At 32.3% G+C, this 18,880-nt stretch overlaps 1 protein-coding gene across 1 annotated transcript; it reads right to left on the minus strand.

Moving 5' to 3' along the window:
• Positions 1–1,279: 1,279 nt before the first annotated feature.
• LOC141717573 (mannosyl-oligosaccharide 1,2-alpha-mannosidase MNS1-like) lies at positions 1,280–16,849 on the minus strand. The gene is made up of 14 exons (XM_074519709.1): positions 16,360–16,849; positions 15,124–15,171; positions 8,932–9,123; positions 8,568–8,680; positions 6,689–6,754; positions 6,384–6,555; positions 5,317–5,406; positions 4,975–5,099; positions 4,763–4,828; positions 4,351–4,459; positions 4,161–4,259; positions 3,181–3,261; positions 2,812–2,982; positions 1,280–1,900 (listed from the first exon to the last, which is right to left on the minus strand). The coding sequence occupies exons 1-14, from the start codon at positions 16,516–16,518 to the stop codon at positions 1,658–1,660; spliced, it is 1,734 nt and encodes a 577-aa protein (XP_074375810.1). The 5' UTR covers positions 16,519–16,849; the 3' UTR covers positions 1,280–1,657.
• Positions 16,850–18,880: the final 2,031 nt, after the last annotated feature.

Raw genomic sequence — 18,880 nt, forward strand, 5'->3', positions numbered from 1 at the left:
TAAGACTCGCGAACCTTACTAACTGAGTAATTTCAAGATCGAGCTCATCTCGAATAAAAAATTGAAAAGCTTAAGTTCGAGCTTGGTTCGATTATTTTCAAGCTGAATCTGAATTTTTTACGAGACGAACTCGAATAGCCGAAGAACAATTTGACTCGTTTACACCGCCATAATACTGATGCTCTATAGTCCAAGTAAAATAGTTGACTTAAATGTAATGTTAAATGTAGATACATTTGTATATATCTTGTTGCAAAATGGACTGGTATTAGAGTATCAGTCGTAAAAATGATACAAAAATTATCAATGTGTGTTAACGTTTATGTAGTTTCCCCAGCTTTGATCAGTTATAACAGAGGAGCTGACATGTGTGTATTGTATTGTATGCCACTAATCTATGCACATGTCATGTCCTTATATCTTTTTTATTTCTTATTTTTCTTACCTTTGATAACTCTTCTTGGTTTTTTCATGAAAAATAAGGCAAAAGTCTCCAAGAAAACAAAGGGTTAGAACCTTGTATTATTATAATTGAAAAGAAAGATAGTCTACTGGTAGGTCTGATATCTTTGTTTTGACATTTAGACATTATTTACTTGGTTGTTGTGGCTATCCAAACCCAAAATATGATACAAACATATTTTCAGATTTCACTTATTTTATAAATAAATTTAAGGAGCTACTCATTTTTATTATTTCAACTTCAATACTTAATTGTGTTATTCATGTCCAAAAACAAATATAAACCTAGTCTACTTATTTGAAAATTTTATTTGAATTTTTTTAAGGACATTATTGTTTAAAACATATTGTAAAAGAATAATATCTTTTAGAAATCTATGTAATTGAAAAGATGCAACTATATAATTTAAATAAATATTTAAGGATGCATAATTTAAAAATATGTTTCAGCATATGATTATTTTTACAAACGCCTTTTACAACTAAAAATGTATAAAACAATAATTACAAATGTATGCTATGAAATAAATAACAAGTTTTAAAAATGACTTGCACAAAGTCGATTTGTTGATTTTCTATTAAATAATAGAATTTCATGTACCATAACATATCATATTAAATAACTATCTCATCTAAGATTAAAATTTTAAAAACTTTTATTCTAACATCAAAATAAGAATTTAACTAAGAAAAACATTTCAATAATAGTATTATATTATTTCTATGCGAAAGATATAAAAAATCAAAGTAATCATTAAACAATTAATCAAAGTATTCTATTAAATGTGTTTTATATATACTAAAGGCAGGAAAAATATCATGGTCAAGAGTTCTAACTATTCAGCAATATTATTAAATCTAATACATTTAAAGTTCGAAATAACATGTTTATGGCTTATGTAGAAAGTACTTGTACTTCTCAACCTATCCAACACAAAAATTTGTAAATAGACCACTATACATTCTATGTTATACATTTTATGCCTGCAATCCTTTTATGCATGGCAACCAAACAAGTGAATATACCGAATTTATGGCCAACTTTATAGTAATATAACTCTACAATTGAACCAATAGGTTGCAAAAAGCCATATTGCTCTCAAGCACACTATCGCACTGGATCTCTCATCTCTGTGCAATCGAGCCCGCATAAATGGACAACCGACTTTATAAAAATAAGACACCAACTAATAATTTAAAGATGACCAAATCGACCTTGTTTTCTTGAATGCAACTTCGGCTTGTGTTGCTCATCTGATGCTTCATTGATAACTCCTTGACCTTGTCGGGTGACGATTCTTAGGGGATGGGCTTCTGTGTTGAAAACCCACTCATCCAAGGGAATAACTGTAGTAGGTGAAAACAGCAGATATAGATATTTGAGTGTCTCCGCAAGAAAGAAGCTCTGCATCATATTGTCTTTCACGCCGGTATTAACCTAATAGTAATGGAAAACTATCAGTAAGATAAGTCCAGTATTAAAAGCAGGTAATGCTTTACAATGTAAATACTTTTAAACTTTTGAGCCAATCCCTAGCGACCATTGGCCCATTTAACCAAAGAGCGAAAGCAGACACAATGAGCTCTATTAGACAGCAAAGAACTTGAGACAATCAGGTCTCATTTATTAACATATTTATGATAGAATGGCTAGAGATCATAAATCAAAAAAGGAGACACGAACACTTGAAGGTTGGTGCTAGATACCTTCATGCGCAACTCTTACATTTTTATTCAGTTTAGGCACATTACACTTATGTTAACTTATCTGTTATGTGGGAGATCGGAATGAGGGAGTGATTAACACAAGGGGTGTGAACTTATAATAGAAGGGATGAAGGGTTTTTTATTTAGGTGGGGAAGTAAAATGATATTTAGTAGGAGTGGATTATTAAACTAGGGGATAGTTGGAATATCTCAAGACAAAGTGATCAAATACAGATGAGATAGAGAGCAATTATGTAGTAGAATCATTTCCTTGTCAAAATAAATAGGAAATAAAACCAAACATATCCGGTGTATCCTAAAAAAACAAGGTCTAGAGTCTAGGGGGGATGGTAAGATGTGCAGAAGCTCTAGCCCCTACTCATATGAAAGTAGAGAAGTTGCCTTCTTGAAGATCCGACTACTAAACAAACTAAAGGAGTTCAAAAATAGATTGAAGGTTATGTGGTTTTAAAATTAGGCAACGAAATTTTTTAAAATTTAAATGAGAGAAAGAGACCGGGGGGGGGGGGCAAAAATCCCAACATTAATAAATTATATATTTCCACTTCAGAAATGTATGACCAAAACTTAAATGCAGATCATGATCGTAATGCAATCTGTATCATAGTTTAAAGTTCTTACATCCTTTAATCCAACATATCCCGACTCTATGCGTGAGTTCTTTTCAAATGCTTCGAATATATTCCAACCCCACTCTTGGTATGTCTTGTTTCCAGTCAAACGCCAGAGGTAAAAGAGAGATTCAACTGTCTCTGGTCTCAATATATTCCACGAAGTACCGACGCTCATATCCTGAAATTTTACGAATGATTGAGACCTTTGGCTCTTGGTTTACCTCATACATGACTCAATTTCTGTATTGAAAGCTTATGAATTGAAAGTAGTATTTAAATATATGCAAGTGACCATAAGTCCGTAACTAAAAGAAAAACTTGCAACTCTCAGGAATTAAGATATATTAAATTTGCATTATAGAATATGACTACCAACCTGCCCTGCACGAAAAAAATAATTCTCTCCAGCCAATTTTGTTGGCGTTGACTGGTAAAAGTTATAGCAAGTCCAAGCCAGCTACACATTGAAGCCAAAGAAAGAGAAGTCAAGAGCATATATAGTTGTGTTTCGCAAGGAACATGCCACTCTGACTAAGAAAATTAGGACCAGCAATTAAGGATTAATGCCACTGCAATATACTTGGTAGTTGGTACTCTGGGAAAATGGTAAAACTTTATTATTACATATCTTTAATAATCAGGTTCACAACTAAATAGAAAAAATCTACTCTGGTTATTTTCACGTATTTACATCAATGTGTATACCCATTTCCACACAAATGAAGCTCCTGACACACCATCTGATATTTGGTTCCTTCATAAAATCAAATTAACTTCATTGAAGTAGTCTAATCTTTATTTTCTGGAATAGTTGAGCAAATATCAAAATATTTAAATGATCTGACCTTCAATCATAAGCGATTTAAGATATATAGAATATATGACATTTTAGTATTAAATACTTTGATTTAGTTGCACTAAATCTCTCCAAAATGAATTATGTGAGTCATTCGATATAAAAAAGGGTTCTTCACAAAAAAAAATAATGGTACTTGGACGTTTAGCGTCCACAAGTTTGCTATAAAAGGACTAAACAATTGATTTCTTACCCACCAAAGAAAAGGGAACAAAAAGAAGCATTTTAAAGTTGCTTACGCGCAAAACTAAAAAATACAAGGTAATATAAACATGAGCAAGTACCTATGCCCCATGTAAGAACCAAGAAGTACTAGATTAAATTGATAATGTTTGCAAACATACATCATAGCACAAAAAATGAGAACTATATTGATAACATGACTGGAAAATGATTCAATTCATTAAAAAAAAATCAAACAACTAACACATTACTAGAAGGTAATCCTTTCATTCCCCCAAAATATTACTACCCGCCTATAGGTAAAAAATCATATTTACCTCTTCTGCCAGTGATAGGAATTTCTGGGCATTGTCACGATCATAACCAGACGCCCCTAATGCTATCATTCCTGGGGCAAAACATGCTAATTCATCCATCTGCATGTGTAATAGAATGAAAGATAAAAAATTGAATAACACACATTAAGTTTAAAATAAAGCTATATATTATTTCCCCGTCATGTATTACCTTGTCAGAAAGAGAACTTCCCATCTTCTCTGCAATATATGCAAAAGATGATGGTGTAGTTCTTCTAACCAAGCTCAGTAAGCCCGTCATTGATGTCTCCCACATTTCTCTGTTTTCAAAATTCAGAATAATTAATTTTCCATCAGCATGTTCCTAAAAAGTAGGATGTTATCCCCAACTCATTTGGAATTATAGCAACTAGCAAGTTAAAAAAATCTTTAATATGGGATAATAATATAGCGAATACCAGGCAGTATCCTATCAAAGGAAGCTTCAACAAAATGATTATTTATTGATTGTTCAGATAATTTTTTCAAGAAACTTACAGAAATGGAAGGGGTACCAATATTAATGGCGCAATGCACATTGTAAACTCTATATATAAGTTAATGTAGTTTCTCACGAATCTCACCTATAATGCTTTACAGCAGTGGTTCTGTTTCCCTGGATCCAAACTTTAAGTAGATACTCATAAAAACTGCAAGCAAAATTAGATCACCAATGAATACACGAGGATGACTCCTGTGGTCTCCGACAAAAAACAATACTTAAAAATGTGATTACAAATAGATATGAAATCAAATCCAAGTTCAAATGCATCAGACCTAAGCATTCTATTCGTACCTGTCTCCCATGGCCCCAAAAGTTATAGTTGAGTAGGATGGTGTTCCTTTATGTGGATTAATATATATGGGCAGTAAACCATCAGAGGGAAAGGTCTTATTTAACTGTAAAATAACATTCTCTACCTGAAAATCACATAATGAAGTAAATCAGTTGGAAGGTATTAAAGCTTAAAGTAAAAGAAAACGCCCGAATAGACATTCACAATAAGAACTAAAAAATTCTTTGTATAGACTAATGAACTACTCGTTGAGAATGATCCACATTGGTGGTAGATGTTTATATATTCTACCATCAGGAATGTTAAAAAAGATCCCAAATAGTTTTAAGACAAATGTGTACCTTTTGCTGATACTTTGGATCTCCCGTCCTCTGAGAGAGAGCAATAAATTCCAGCTGCTCTGTGCCCGAATCTGCCAGAATACTGTCTCCCTTGTAACAAGACAAATAAACTTCAGTTACAATATATGATATTTACATAATCCACATGTAGATACAATACCCGAGCTAACACCCTCGAAGCCCCAACCCTGGTATTGTTAGCCCCCAAATAGAATTATATGGGCTAAATTTATCCCAGCTCTTTCGAAGCAATTAAAAGTCCAACTTTGTCTGGGCCCAGGGTGGGATATGGTTGACTTCAAGGCCGATATCCAGTAAACTATTTATGAAAAAGATCTTTCTATAAGGTAAAATTCTAAAAGTAGTAATTCAGACATTAAAAAGGGTAAATTGTATCCGGAGAAAGGTACTTTTACCTAATCGACTCCTTTGGGAAAACTTATGAACAGGCTAAAAGTCTAGAGTAAAGAGAGTATTTTTATTTTATTTGTGGCTATATATATATATATACATATTACTATATATATAAGACAATTTAATGGTTCTCACACTTGATCCCGACCATGCTACCAAGGTCCTACTCAGCATCAATACTTTTGGACAAGAGCCTCAGGGACTCGGTAGATTGTTCAAGCATCAAAACTGGTGACTTGTACATTTGTATGCAACATAGGGTAAAATGTAGAGAGAAATTTTTGATAGCTAAAAATGGAACGAATGTAGTCTGTTTACGGCGTACTTGAAGCTCTGTTTATAGGATCAGCAAGAGGATTCAATTAGGGTAAAATCAACGGTACAAGTTACCTTATATATATACACTTACAAGAGTGGGAAACCCTTGGGGTAGTGGCTTTTCTTAATCCACTCAACTTCATCTTTTATTGTTTTCTATCATATAAATCATTAGTTCTCAAAGTTGTCCTGCATCCGTGAAAGTCATATCTACAAGTAATCTACTCGGATTTGTAAATGATTGGAAGGACCGCGAAACCAAACTTGAACGAAACAAAGAGCACCATATTCAATTCCAAGTACATATAAATGATACACATAATTTCAGGACTTACTCCGGTCCAACCAGGATTGTGTGCATTTCCATGAGCCAAGTTAATAATGTTGAAGGGGATTCCGGAAGTGGTATCCCATGCAGGCAGGAGTCTGTTAGCAATATCTGTAGCCTTTTCGAGAAAGATTTTATCCCCAGAGAGATCAAATGTACTTAGAAGTCCTCCCACAACTCTGTGAAAACACAAATGATACCAGTACACCTTTTTTTTAGCTATTTCATCAATGCAAAATTAGTACATGACATGCATGCACTACTGACCAATAACATAAAATAAAAATAGACATTGTAAACCAATGAAGAAACCTTATGGTTGTTTCAAAAACACTAGCATCATAATTCTTGTTGAAATCTAAAGAGTTTGCAACCCACCTGCATTAAATAGATTATTAATCAGCCAAGAAGTTACAGATATATGAACTTAAACTACTTTTTATTCTCATTATATAGTGCATGAATTATAAGAAACATAATATTGCTGGAAAAGACAAAGAAGATTAATTAAAGTTAACACAAAATAGCATGAATAAAAACAGGAGAAATATTAACAGGTGCCAAGTAATTTATTACTGTAAATAACAGAAACTGCAATGGGAGAATATAGATTGAATTACTTGGAACGTATATCATTGATAAGAGATGTTAAAAAGAATATGATATGCTACTGCGCCATTATAAAAATGGTACTAGTCAATAAAAATATTAAGTAATGGGAATGGTCACAGACCTAAACTAACTAAAAACATATAATAATAAATAAAAGACTGGTTTTTAAGCCTATTCCTTATTGTTCTATTCCCGAGTTTATTAATAAGAGAAGAGAACAGATCGAAGAACCTGAAAGGAGAGAGCTGATATGAAAAATGTATCTTGTTGTTTCTGAATAGCATACATATTGGTCGAGATACTATGTGGCCCAGCTCAGTGCTGACAAATTGGGGGAGTCACTAGGAATACAGAGGTGCACAAAAATCCCCCAGGCCGGATGCGCCAGGTTTCCGAGAATTTTTTTAATTTTTGATAAATTGATAGATTATCCCTAATACTTGATATATATTTATTCATGTTAGGTAGATGCAAGTAAAAAATTAATGGTTCTTTTTTTTTTGAAAAAAAAATTAATGATTCTTAGTCATCAAGATGTAAAGATATGTGTATAAAGTATATTTAGTTTGTAGTAAATATATTAAAAATATTATAATAATATCTTTTTATCTAGGCCAGGCTTTTAAATTCCTGGGATGCCGGGCCGGCTTTTAAATGCTTGGGATGCCAGGCCGGGTTGGACCGGATTTTTCCAGGCCAGGCCGCGCCAGGCTTCAGTCCCGAGCTATTTTTTGGCATCTCTAGGAATCTATGACACCCTTTCCAGAAAAGAACATAAGATAAAAAAAAGAGTTGAACAAATTTAAAAAATGTATAATCATGGAGAAGAATCGCCAACCCAAATAATATATCTTCCGATGTACACTGTTTGAAACAAACAATGAAAAGGAAATCTTCCGAATAAAAACATAACAGAAACCACTTCAGCTTTATAGAGGGTAAAAGATACTACTGAGACCTACCAAGGAAGGAAAGTAGACAGTCAGACAGTCTGGACGTTCTTTAATTGCAAAACAAGTCGCCAGTAGAAAATAAGCCTAACAGAAAGAAACAGAACGTGTACTAACTTTGCACGACTTTAAGAATGGAAAATATTATTCAAGGCCTAATATGTAGATTGATTAATGCAATTGCAGTCATATGATTAATATATCATATACAAACTATGTTAATCAAGAACTGACTTGCAGATAGACATCATTGTTATAAAAGGAGTATTATAGTACTCCTTCAGTCCCCTTTTGCTAGTCCTTTTGACTCTTGGCATCCAATTTGCGTATAAAATTTATATTTATATCAAACATTCTACTTTAATTCAGAGTCTATATATTTATCTAAAATAAAAGTTAAAAATGAATACTAAGTGTAAATGTTTCATTTTACACCTCAAACTGTGTGCGACAAGTAAAATGGACTACTACAAAGGGCGCAGGTACTATACTTGTCTTCTTCCAAAGCAGGTTTATATGTATTACCTCTGGTAATTATGATAATAAGTAATAACTATTAACTCATAAACAGGAGTAGAGAACTAAAAATATCGCTGAACGGAGAGAAGCATATAAAGATCAGAACTCACTCTCTGGCTCTTTGAAACTGTTCATCTAGACCCATTATGTACAAAGTGTCAAGAGAATCAATAAGAGTTGCACCGAGACCACCAAAGCTATCGACACCATTCTTTGATTGCGGCTGAAAAACATGCTAGCATGTTAGCACGACAATTTGTATGACTAAGCAATTAAAAAAAATAGGGAAATCTTAAAGTTAACAAAGACTACTTTAAAGACAAATCATAGGTTAAAAGGAGAAACATGCGACTTGACATAATGTTAGCAAAAGACCTAAAGCAACAATAAGAAATGAAGAATACTAAAACAAACACATAATTATAATATTTTTCTTCTATTCTGAAAAATTTACAGTATTTCTTGTCTGCATACCTGAAGCTCATCTTTACCCCATGCATATTTCTCATACGATGTCCATGCATGAAGCATAGCACCTTTTACTTTTTCTCTTCGTTGAACACTGATAGGGTCCTCAATGCCAACCATTTTACTTGCATCAGTATCTTCTCCACCGAATTTACTCTTTTCACCTAGAGCATCTTTAACATTCTTCGACTCTTCCAACTGCAAGTTAAGTTGGACTTTAGACCCTTAAAATTAAGACACATCAAATCGAAAAAAAATACACAATAATACTATAAAATACTTGCAATCCAGATTTAGTATGCATGCACAAACGTATAGAAGGTAAAACAACAATTAAGTGTTTAAAATAGTTATGAATTAAAGATAGTGGAGAAAACATAATATAATTAACAAGTAACAACAATGAAATCTACGCGGTACAATTTAAATTTATACCAAGGGATAGGAAATACATAAGATACATGTGAAAAGTGAAATGCTTCACCCAGGCATAGCGAAGCGCTCTAACCTCACCTACCCATGCGCCTCTTCTTTGGTTCTTCTTTTTTATGTGTTTTTACTTTTTTAAAGAATGTTCTTTTGTTGATGACAAGTATTCATAGAAAATATGAACAGCCTTATAATCTGATTTTCATTTATGGTTGTAATTTATTGCCTGAATACATATTAAATATTTATGTCACGGTAACCTTCAAACGTCAAAAGTTTTGCTTCTAATGCATCTAAGAGATATATGATAGGTCACAGAATAAATATATTTTTCGATTGGAGTTATTGGGATATTAAGTCGGTTGCACATTTCCAATGGAGGCTGGAATTTATTTTGTTTCAGTTTTAGTTTAGAAATAAAATGCTGGTGTAGGGATTACAAATAGAAAAGCTACTGTCTTTGGAATAAGGGACTGATGTTCAGGTTATATATAGGAAGACTTTTGCATGTTTAAAGGCATTGAAGAATAAGAATCTGGAGGGTGGAGAGTGGAGAGTGGGTGCTTGTCCAATACTGCCTAATATTGTTTGGAAGAGTGTTCAATCTGAATTTGCCTGTGTTAGTCATAAAGTTTATTTCATATTTTCTAACTATTTAGCAATACTATAGCTGACGTGAAGTTAGTAACAAGTTAGACAGTGGGCTAATTGCTAATGTTGTATATATAACGTTTTGTATCTCGTTTCATTTCAAGTTCTTATAATCTACTATACATAATATTTTCTCAAGATCTTCTTTTAGATGAATTATCATACAGTAATTATTTTTACATGGTATTAGAGTTTAGGAGCTTCGATTCATAATCTCCGTACTATTGATTTATATATACACACACGTGCACAGAGGGCTTCACCAATGAGAATTATTTTATAATGAGCACTAAGAACCTAAAACAAAATCTCTAAATTTAAACACAAATCACCAAATCATAAATATATATAAATATATATGGGTTTTACCTATATGGGTTTTGTTAAGTGGACTACTCTTAAATAATGTACAAATTGGAATACTATATGTCTTGCAACATATTTTGCAATATCTTTTGCAATATTTTAAAGCAGAACATGTAAAAGTCTTTCAACATGCAAAAGTCTGATGAGTTGGTGAGAAAGAGTGTACATATGATAGAGAAGGGGGAGATGAAGAAAATCAAATAAGAATTTAAATTGCGTGGTTAGGATTCGAAATTGATATAAATAATGTGAAAATGAGATTGGATCTCAGTTCTCATAAAGGAGGTTCTCATTTGACTACCTTTCTATATACACATATAATCTCAGTTGTGTATAAATCTTCGATACTTCATCGATTTATATCAAAATATTTTTGTTTTAATTACTTGTTTCTCGATATATACACCTAATATCATTATCCAGGGTTTTAGTTCGCTTCAATTTCTTGATTGTTTCTTCTCTTGAAGCTAGGATTTCAGATCTTCAAATTCAATTTGCAAGTGCCTTTTCTAAGATTCGAATCAATCATGCCAAAACATTTGACAAATCATTGAAATAATCCCAATTATGTTGTTAATTACAATGATCCACGTTACTGATCTCATGGTGATAAGAATAGTCAATTAGGGCAAACTATGTTTAATGTTAATAACAATATCAGTTAGAGTCGTGGCGTTCTTGCATTAGAGGGAACAAATCAAGTTTTATTATTGAAACTTTTTCAAAACCCGCATCTAATTCTCCGTATCTCCAAAAATGAATGATAAATAATTACATGAGTACTGGTTAGATTTTGTACTCTGCGGAGAAAAGAATTCCAGAAAGTTTTATTTCTCTCAAACTGCTAAACATTTATGGTTAGAAATTCAGGAGAGTATGGTCAATCAATTCCGATTCTTTATATGAGATTCATAAGAAGTTAATGTCTACTTTGTTAAAGAGTATAAGATCATGTTCGGACCATCCTCTGACACATTAAATTTTTAGAGCGACTGGTTACTTAATATGGTATTCAAAGCTCGGTTTAGGAAGGAACTCGGGTTTCCACCCCCATTTATTTAATTTAAATTTTGGTAATGGCATTGGTATTAGTATTGGTTATGTATGTTGTCGGGTCAATTGGTACGAAAAATATCATCGTACGATTGAGAGAAGAGTTAAAGAGTATAAGATCTTTTGGGACCAGCTACAAGTTCTTTAAGAATATCCATATCCAGTTTGGTCTTGAGGTGCTATGGAGAAATGCACATGTTATGCATTTAAAAGAATGTTAGGCCTTGAATACATTGTAGAAGGGGGTTGAATGCAGTGTATAACAATCAATTTGAAAATCAACACAAGATATGAAACTCAGTTTTTATTGATGTAAAAAACTAACAATAAAATTTAAAGTACGCTTTCAAATGATGAACATATCTCCTTGAGAACTGCTAGGTTACACTAATGATAATATAATGTAAACCTAATCTCTGTTTATATCACACAGCTACACTATCAATTACAAAAGATATGATATGTATGAATTAACTTATTATGGTATATCTTATAACCGATAGCTACTAATTACTAAAGTCCTAAAACCGACATATCTTTGCAAATCTTATCTCGTTAATCAAAATCAATATTCTCCTAATTTGTAGCATAACAAACTCTAACTGTTAAGTTTTTATAACAAATTCTGATGACTAAATACTGATAACGTCATTTTCTGTCAGACTGTGATGGAAGATGAACTTCTGAGCTAACTCCTGATAACATCTCCTAATAACAATTCCTAAACAACATCAAATATATTTAACACAGAATGAGTAAGGATGATCACCTTAACAAATTGATTCAGCTAAGCTAACTTGATTAAGCACCGATCACATATTATGGCATATTAAGAAACCAAAACTCATTAACTCGCAGTGTTGGTAAATAGTAATCCATATGAGATAAGGACTTTTATGTATTCTAAATTTTTTACTCTTACTTCAAAGTAAGGGTCATATTTAAGACCAGTGTTGTTACATTGACGAGGCATCCAAATTGGTACAATGAGTGGAAAGGAAATAGAACACAAAACTCTAAAATTTCTAGATTTCTTTTAGTATAATTGGTTCTTCTCCGGTGCAACATCAAGATGGTAGGATGGGGGTTCTTATACTCGAGAAGGCATGGCTAAAGAACCTAAGATGGTGAATGCAATTTATCATGAAGTCATCTCCTTGGGATCATTATATTCCGTCAACTTTAAAGGTCTCATCTCTGGCTCTCTGCATTAATTAACGTTGTAAGCCCCCCTTTCCTGTATAAAATTTAAATACTTCTATATGTTTTCAGTTAATTCATATTAACTTGTGGAAACCCTATCACAATGTCAGGTGCTAGATCATAATGATTGTTCAGGAACTGCTTGGACCCACTTGATTTATACAAAGGAACTGATTTCTTCTATTGTGGTTGTTTTTCAGAATTATGTTACAAATCATTTTCATGTCTTTTTTAAGTACATCAGAAGTGATGATGGAACACAGATAGATCAAGATACTTTCAATTAGTTTTTTGCTTCCGAAGGCATTGTTCATCAAATATTTATCGTAGAGCACCTCAACAAATGTAGGGTATAAAGAAAACGTATACACCTGTTACTTATTCGTAGGGATCTTAAGCTTTATATAAATCTTCCAGGAAATCGTCTATTGACAGCCACTTAATCAATCAAATGCCTAGTTACATCATCTTGGAAAATTCCTCTTAGAGTCTTGATGGGTTAATCATAGGGATGGGCATTTTACCCGCCATACCCGATCCGATCCTCGCCCAGTTCGGGTCGGGGAATTTTTCGGGTTCGTCCGAGGAATAGGGAAAAGTATAAAAAAAAATCGAGGATCGGGGCGGGTCGGGAATTAGGGTATCCCCGCTCTGATCCCCGACCCGTTCCCCGTTTATCATATTTAACATAATAAATGATAATTTGTATATATTAATTCAATTGTTATGACTAATTATTATGTGTATATATTCTTAAAGTTTTAATTTTGTTAATCCACTTTAATCTATTAAAATTTTTGACTAGAATATGATATAATATTAATAATTTTAATTTTACCTTTTATTATAAATACATACAATTTAAATTGCTATTTAAAATATGATGTTAAATTTAGAACAAATTAGCGTATCATGATTTATTGAAATATATAATATTTATTTGACAAAAAAATATTAGAATCCCAGATTCCCCGGGGTTCCCTGTTTGGGACAGGGATTGGGAGCAAAATGATCCCCGTTCAGGGAGTGGGTTAGAATTCGGAGAACGGGGGCGGGGTAATCTGATGTCCATCCTTAGCTAATCTCTATATTATAATCATTTGTGATTTGAAAATAGCTTTATTAACAACTTTTGCATTTCCAATCTTATAAATACTGAAAAGCACAAAAAAAAAATAAAAAAAAAAACTTAACTCGGATTCTACTTTCTACACCTATGTCAGTGTTCAAGACTAAGTTTGCTCAGGGACTTTACAAAGGTGTAAAGCTAGACTAGTAGCTAGAGGAGATAAGATTTAAAACGTACATGTAGTCATGTGTTGAATTTATTAAGTGGGTCATTGTAGCCCTTTGATGTAGGACGGGTGGAAAAAGGGTAAAACAGGAGATAAGATGTCTATCTCCGCGGAGAATCAGCAAAAAAACACACAAAATCCTCATATATAATTTATATCATTCATCTCTATTTAATAATAAAGGATTGCAAGAGTTTATATGATAAAAAACATTACTTGGTAGCCAAGAAATTTCCTAAGAAAATTAAATCTTTATAATATTTTACTACCATAACTGAATTAAGGAAACAAATTCTTATTTCCTAACTATATAATCTATATCTATACTACTATATTAAAGACGAAACGATGAAAGATTTGTTGGTAGTCGGTCTGGTCACCTATAATAATGGTAATATTTAAAATAAAACACTCTCATAAATAGATTTATATTCACAACATAACCATATAAATACAAATATAACTATAATTACATACATATTTAAATCTAAATAATAATATAAAAACAATCAACAACTAATGTAATTGTTTTATGCTCTACCAGTGAGAATATCCGTTGACCATATTTGTAATATACTATTTGGTTTAACTTGTTAAGATAGTTACTTTGGATACTTATCGAGTTAATATATTACCACATGCACAAATATATAGTCATTATTATGCACATCTATATTTATTAATAGGCTTTAAAGGACTTAAATCCAAGAATCTCACACAAGTTATCCAAGAGGACCTTTGCACCTCGCGCCTTTAGCAACATTTTCTTTGTGGACTCATAAGACATGTTTTCACTTTTATTACACAAATCATCTATCATTCTCACATAGTCTGTAGATTGATCTACCGTCTTCGTTTTAAACTAAACATGCATATTTATATCTTTAACTTATTCTGGAAAAAAAATTGATTATTGCTAAAACTTCATAAATATAGCCACAATTTTGGTTGACATTTTTACCTAGAAAAGAGGGTTCTTCGAAAGGAAAATAATAATGTAGCCAAAAAAGAACGCTTAATTGTTTAAGGTGTGATCAATTAGAGTTGGAATGAGTCATTCAGAATACTAGACAACAGAACAAGAATTATAGAAACGTGAAATAACTGGAAAGATATACGGCACAGAAAATATGTAAACATGCTATTATAGGATGTATACAGCAAATAGATTAAAAGTATATTAAGGATAAACTACGAGTACCAGATTTTGTAATTTAAGCACTGCTTCATTCAGTTGAGCAACCTCCACCTGCAAACCAGAAAATTACTACAGGTGAGTACGTTATAATAATACATCTCCCTGGTTAGGGATTATAGTATAAGAAATAACAGCTCTTAATGGGACGGTAACCGATACCCAATTCTTGAAAAAAAGAGATGCCAAATTAAATGTAACAATTATCTACCATACGCTCCATGTAGACGTGTAGAACTGTAATAATTAGTACTAATATAAGTTATAACTTGATTCACTGATATTTGGCTGCAACAATAGCTCGAAAGGAGTCTGAGACTGAAATTAATAGTAAAATATTGTCACTTTCTACATACAACATCGATGCCTGCAGAAATTTCCATCACTCCTTTCTAGTAATGTATTCCCTGCTGCTCATGCATTATGTGCTAGTGTTAGAATATAATACAAGATCTAGTTAAGCCCCTCTAATTCCGCATTTCCATTTCATAAGTGATTCTAGACGATCCAATTAACACTCTTCCCTTACATGTCTGATCGGTTTCCCCAAAATTATGTAAAATTGCTCAAGATCTCTAACAGATAACTGGATTAGTCACTAATTTCGAAAACAATACGTAAAATTGCTCAGGATCTCTAACAGATAATTGGATTAGCCACTCACTAATTTCCAAAACAATGCAAAAGTGATATTACACCTCACCAACAAATTATCAGGAGATTTATTTTCTTAACATAATGAACAAATTACAAAGCATACGGATGCACTCTAATCTAAGTATTAATCAAACAACAATTAACTCAAAAAAAAACAAGCCCGTGGGGTCACTCAACTTGAAATTATGTATAATGTTTATTATCTGAGTCATATTTTAGTCAAAATTTATGAATAATAGTAGTGATTTGACCCCGCTAAAATATAATTTATGCACTAGATTTTAAAATTATCGAAAATTTCCAAATTTTGACCTCCCCTGGATGAGTAAGTTAGAATAATGGGCTAATGAAGTAGGTAACTCTAATCATAATATACATAATATAGGTAAGTTAATTAATCACTTAAAGGCTTGCTAACTACGTATTGGATGGAATCACTTTCATTTAGTTGCAATTACTTAATAATTTTAATGAAACGTCTTGATACAATGACAAAGAGTATCCCCTGGGAATGCTCGATTCATATAACAAAGGATATATCCTATGGAAATGCCGGATAACAAACTATTAAGAATAAAAAGGTACCTCGTGCTCTCGGACGAGTGTTTGTCGATCCCAAACGAAGAAAGAGAGACAGACGAAGGCTATGAAGAGAAATGCAAGGCGCTTAGGTCGCTTCAGATAGTAAGCAGGATTTATATACCTCCATCTGTTTGTGGTGGACAAAGATCTGCTCCTGGCCATCGCCTCTCTCTCTCTCTCTCTCTCTCTCTCTCTCTCTCTCTCTCTCTCTCTCTATCTATCTCTCGCTCTCGCTCTCGCTCTCTATACACACGGAGAGAGAATTGAATTGGTGTAAAACAAAAAAGCCCTAAACGAATATGATACAGAAATTAAGGAACAAAGAGTTATCAGATGCCTGGCCTGCTGATCAAGGCATAAAAAGTTAGAAACAGTTTGTGTTTGTTTTACTTTTCCAACTCCCAAAGACTTAGGTAGATGGAGAAGAAGACTCCGACTAAAGTCTCCTTGTGTCTTTCTGTTATGGTCCTCCCTTAACTTGACACTGTACTAAATCAGAAGTTCCGGTGTTTGAGTTCTTAATTAGTGATTTCACAAATGAAAAATGTAATTAAACGCTTTTCAAAAATATCTACTACTATAAACTTAGAGTGTATTCATTTCAGATTTTAAAATATTGTTAATAATCTACGGATTTTAAAAGATTTTCGTTGATTTCAATTTTTCGTGGATTTTGATGGAGTTTGATCCAAAATCTTGTAGAGTCTTGCAGATTTTGTGGAGTTTTTTAGAAATCCATCAAAATCTCATATATTTTGAAGAGATTTCAAGATATTAAAAATGTACTAGCAAATTCATCAAAATCCACAACTTTTTTAAATAAAAGAAAATCCATGGACTTTTGAATACCATTAGATTTTGATGGATTTTTTAAAATCCAAATTGAATACCACCAAATTTTGATTGACTTTTTAAAATCTAAATTGAATACACTTACATTTTAAAAGACTTTTTTCAATCCTTGTTGAATACCTTCAGATTTTAAAGGATTATTTAAAATCCAAATTGAATACCCCATGATTTCTAAAATTCATAAAAATCTTTTAAAATCCCAATTGAATACACCCCCCTAAAAAATATGTTTTATTATTATAAAATTTTAGTTTTTAAAAGAAAATTTGAGAAAATTTCACGAGTTTGTAATTATATTTACAACTAAAATTAACCCAAGAAACTTACAATAACAATCGTAATTTTTTTTATTTACCCTTCGGGTGCGCAGTGTGTAACCCTACGGGCTCACGTAATAGCCTAATTTTATAATAACCATTGTTGTATTTAGTTATAACAAATTATTTTTGATTCGTAATAAATTACATACAATAATTCAGGAAAAATTAATTATATTTTATATCAATTAAATTTATATTCAATTGTATAACTAAAATAAGTTGCGCAATTTAAATATACACTTTAAATAATAAGTTACTATTAAATAAATATAACCTTATAAATAATGTAACCATTAAATTCAACAATTTAGTAAATATCAAAATCAATCATTTGCGAGTATGAAAAGTTATTTGAATGTAATCGTAGAATTAGAATCAACCAAATCAATTTTAGTATTTTTAGGGAAGCTGCTCAAGTTCTTTCCGTTTTAATTGAAGGTTCCTCTTGACGGAATAACTTCTCTCAAAATTCTTGATGAAATTGCATTCACAATTAAAACTGAAAATCAATTGCCAATGATCCACCGACTTGGGATGCAAGTATAATAGTGCATTCAAGTGTCAATTTTTTGCAAGAAGAATAAGGGTAAGACCATAATACATGACATTAACCGGGTCAACTCCCCTCTAATTCAAATGAAAGATCACTCTCAAAGTAATCAACACACTGTCACAATTATACTTCCAATTGTGAGTCAAACTTTGACCTCTGTCACGGGTGTACCATCCACCTCAACCACCGTACAACCAAACATAAACCAACAATTTACCTCTACACAACAACCCTCACACCTAATCTCTCAATGACTACAGAACACTCAAATTCAATCAATGATCATATATGATTTCCTTGTAGATCAAATTGAAGGACTTGTCAGCATCACTAAACAACTACTTACAACAAATATGTCTAACCAAGACTATCAAGCAATTTTTTTATCTTACAAAAAGGATGTTGAAGATCAACTGGAAAACGATTGCAGATGAAGTTGAACAAAATGGTAATGTAGATGTGTGGATGTCTAAGGATTTTAGCACTGAGATGGAGGAGGTTTTGGCTAAGTTCATATAAGGGTATAACACTAAATTGAGTATCAATGCCAAAGCACTCACTCCACAAGATGTGTATGATGTCATCACTGAAGTCTACAAAGCACAATTAAAAGCTTTTCGCTTCATTGAAAAAGCACTAGACTAGACTCTAGATGGTCATCAAGGAAAGATCAAGGAGATGGTGGGGACCAGAATTGATGAACTTGTGCCATCATAAATAGCGATCAAAAACTAATTCAACAAATTTGCTGAAAAGATGGCTACATTCAGTCTCACTATGGTTGAGTCCAACATCAAGC

Source organism: Apium graveolens, chromosome 4 (assembly GCF_009905375.1).
Source record: "Apium graveolens cultivar Ventura chromosome 4, ASM990537v1, whole genome shotgun sequence".
NCBI lineage: Eukaryota > Viridiplantae > Streptophyta > Magnoliopsida > Apiales > Apiaceae > Apium > Apium graveolens.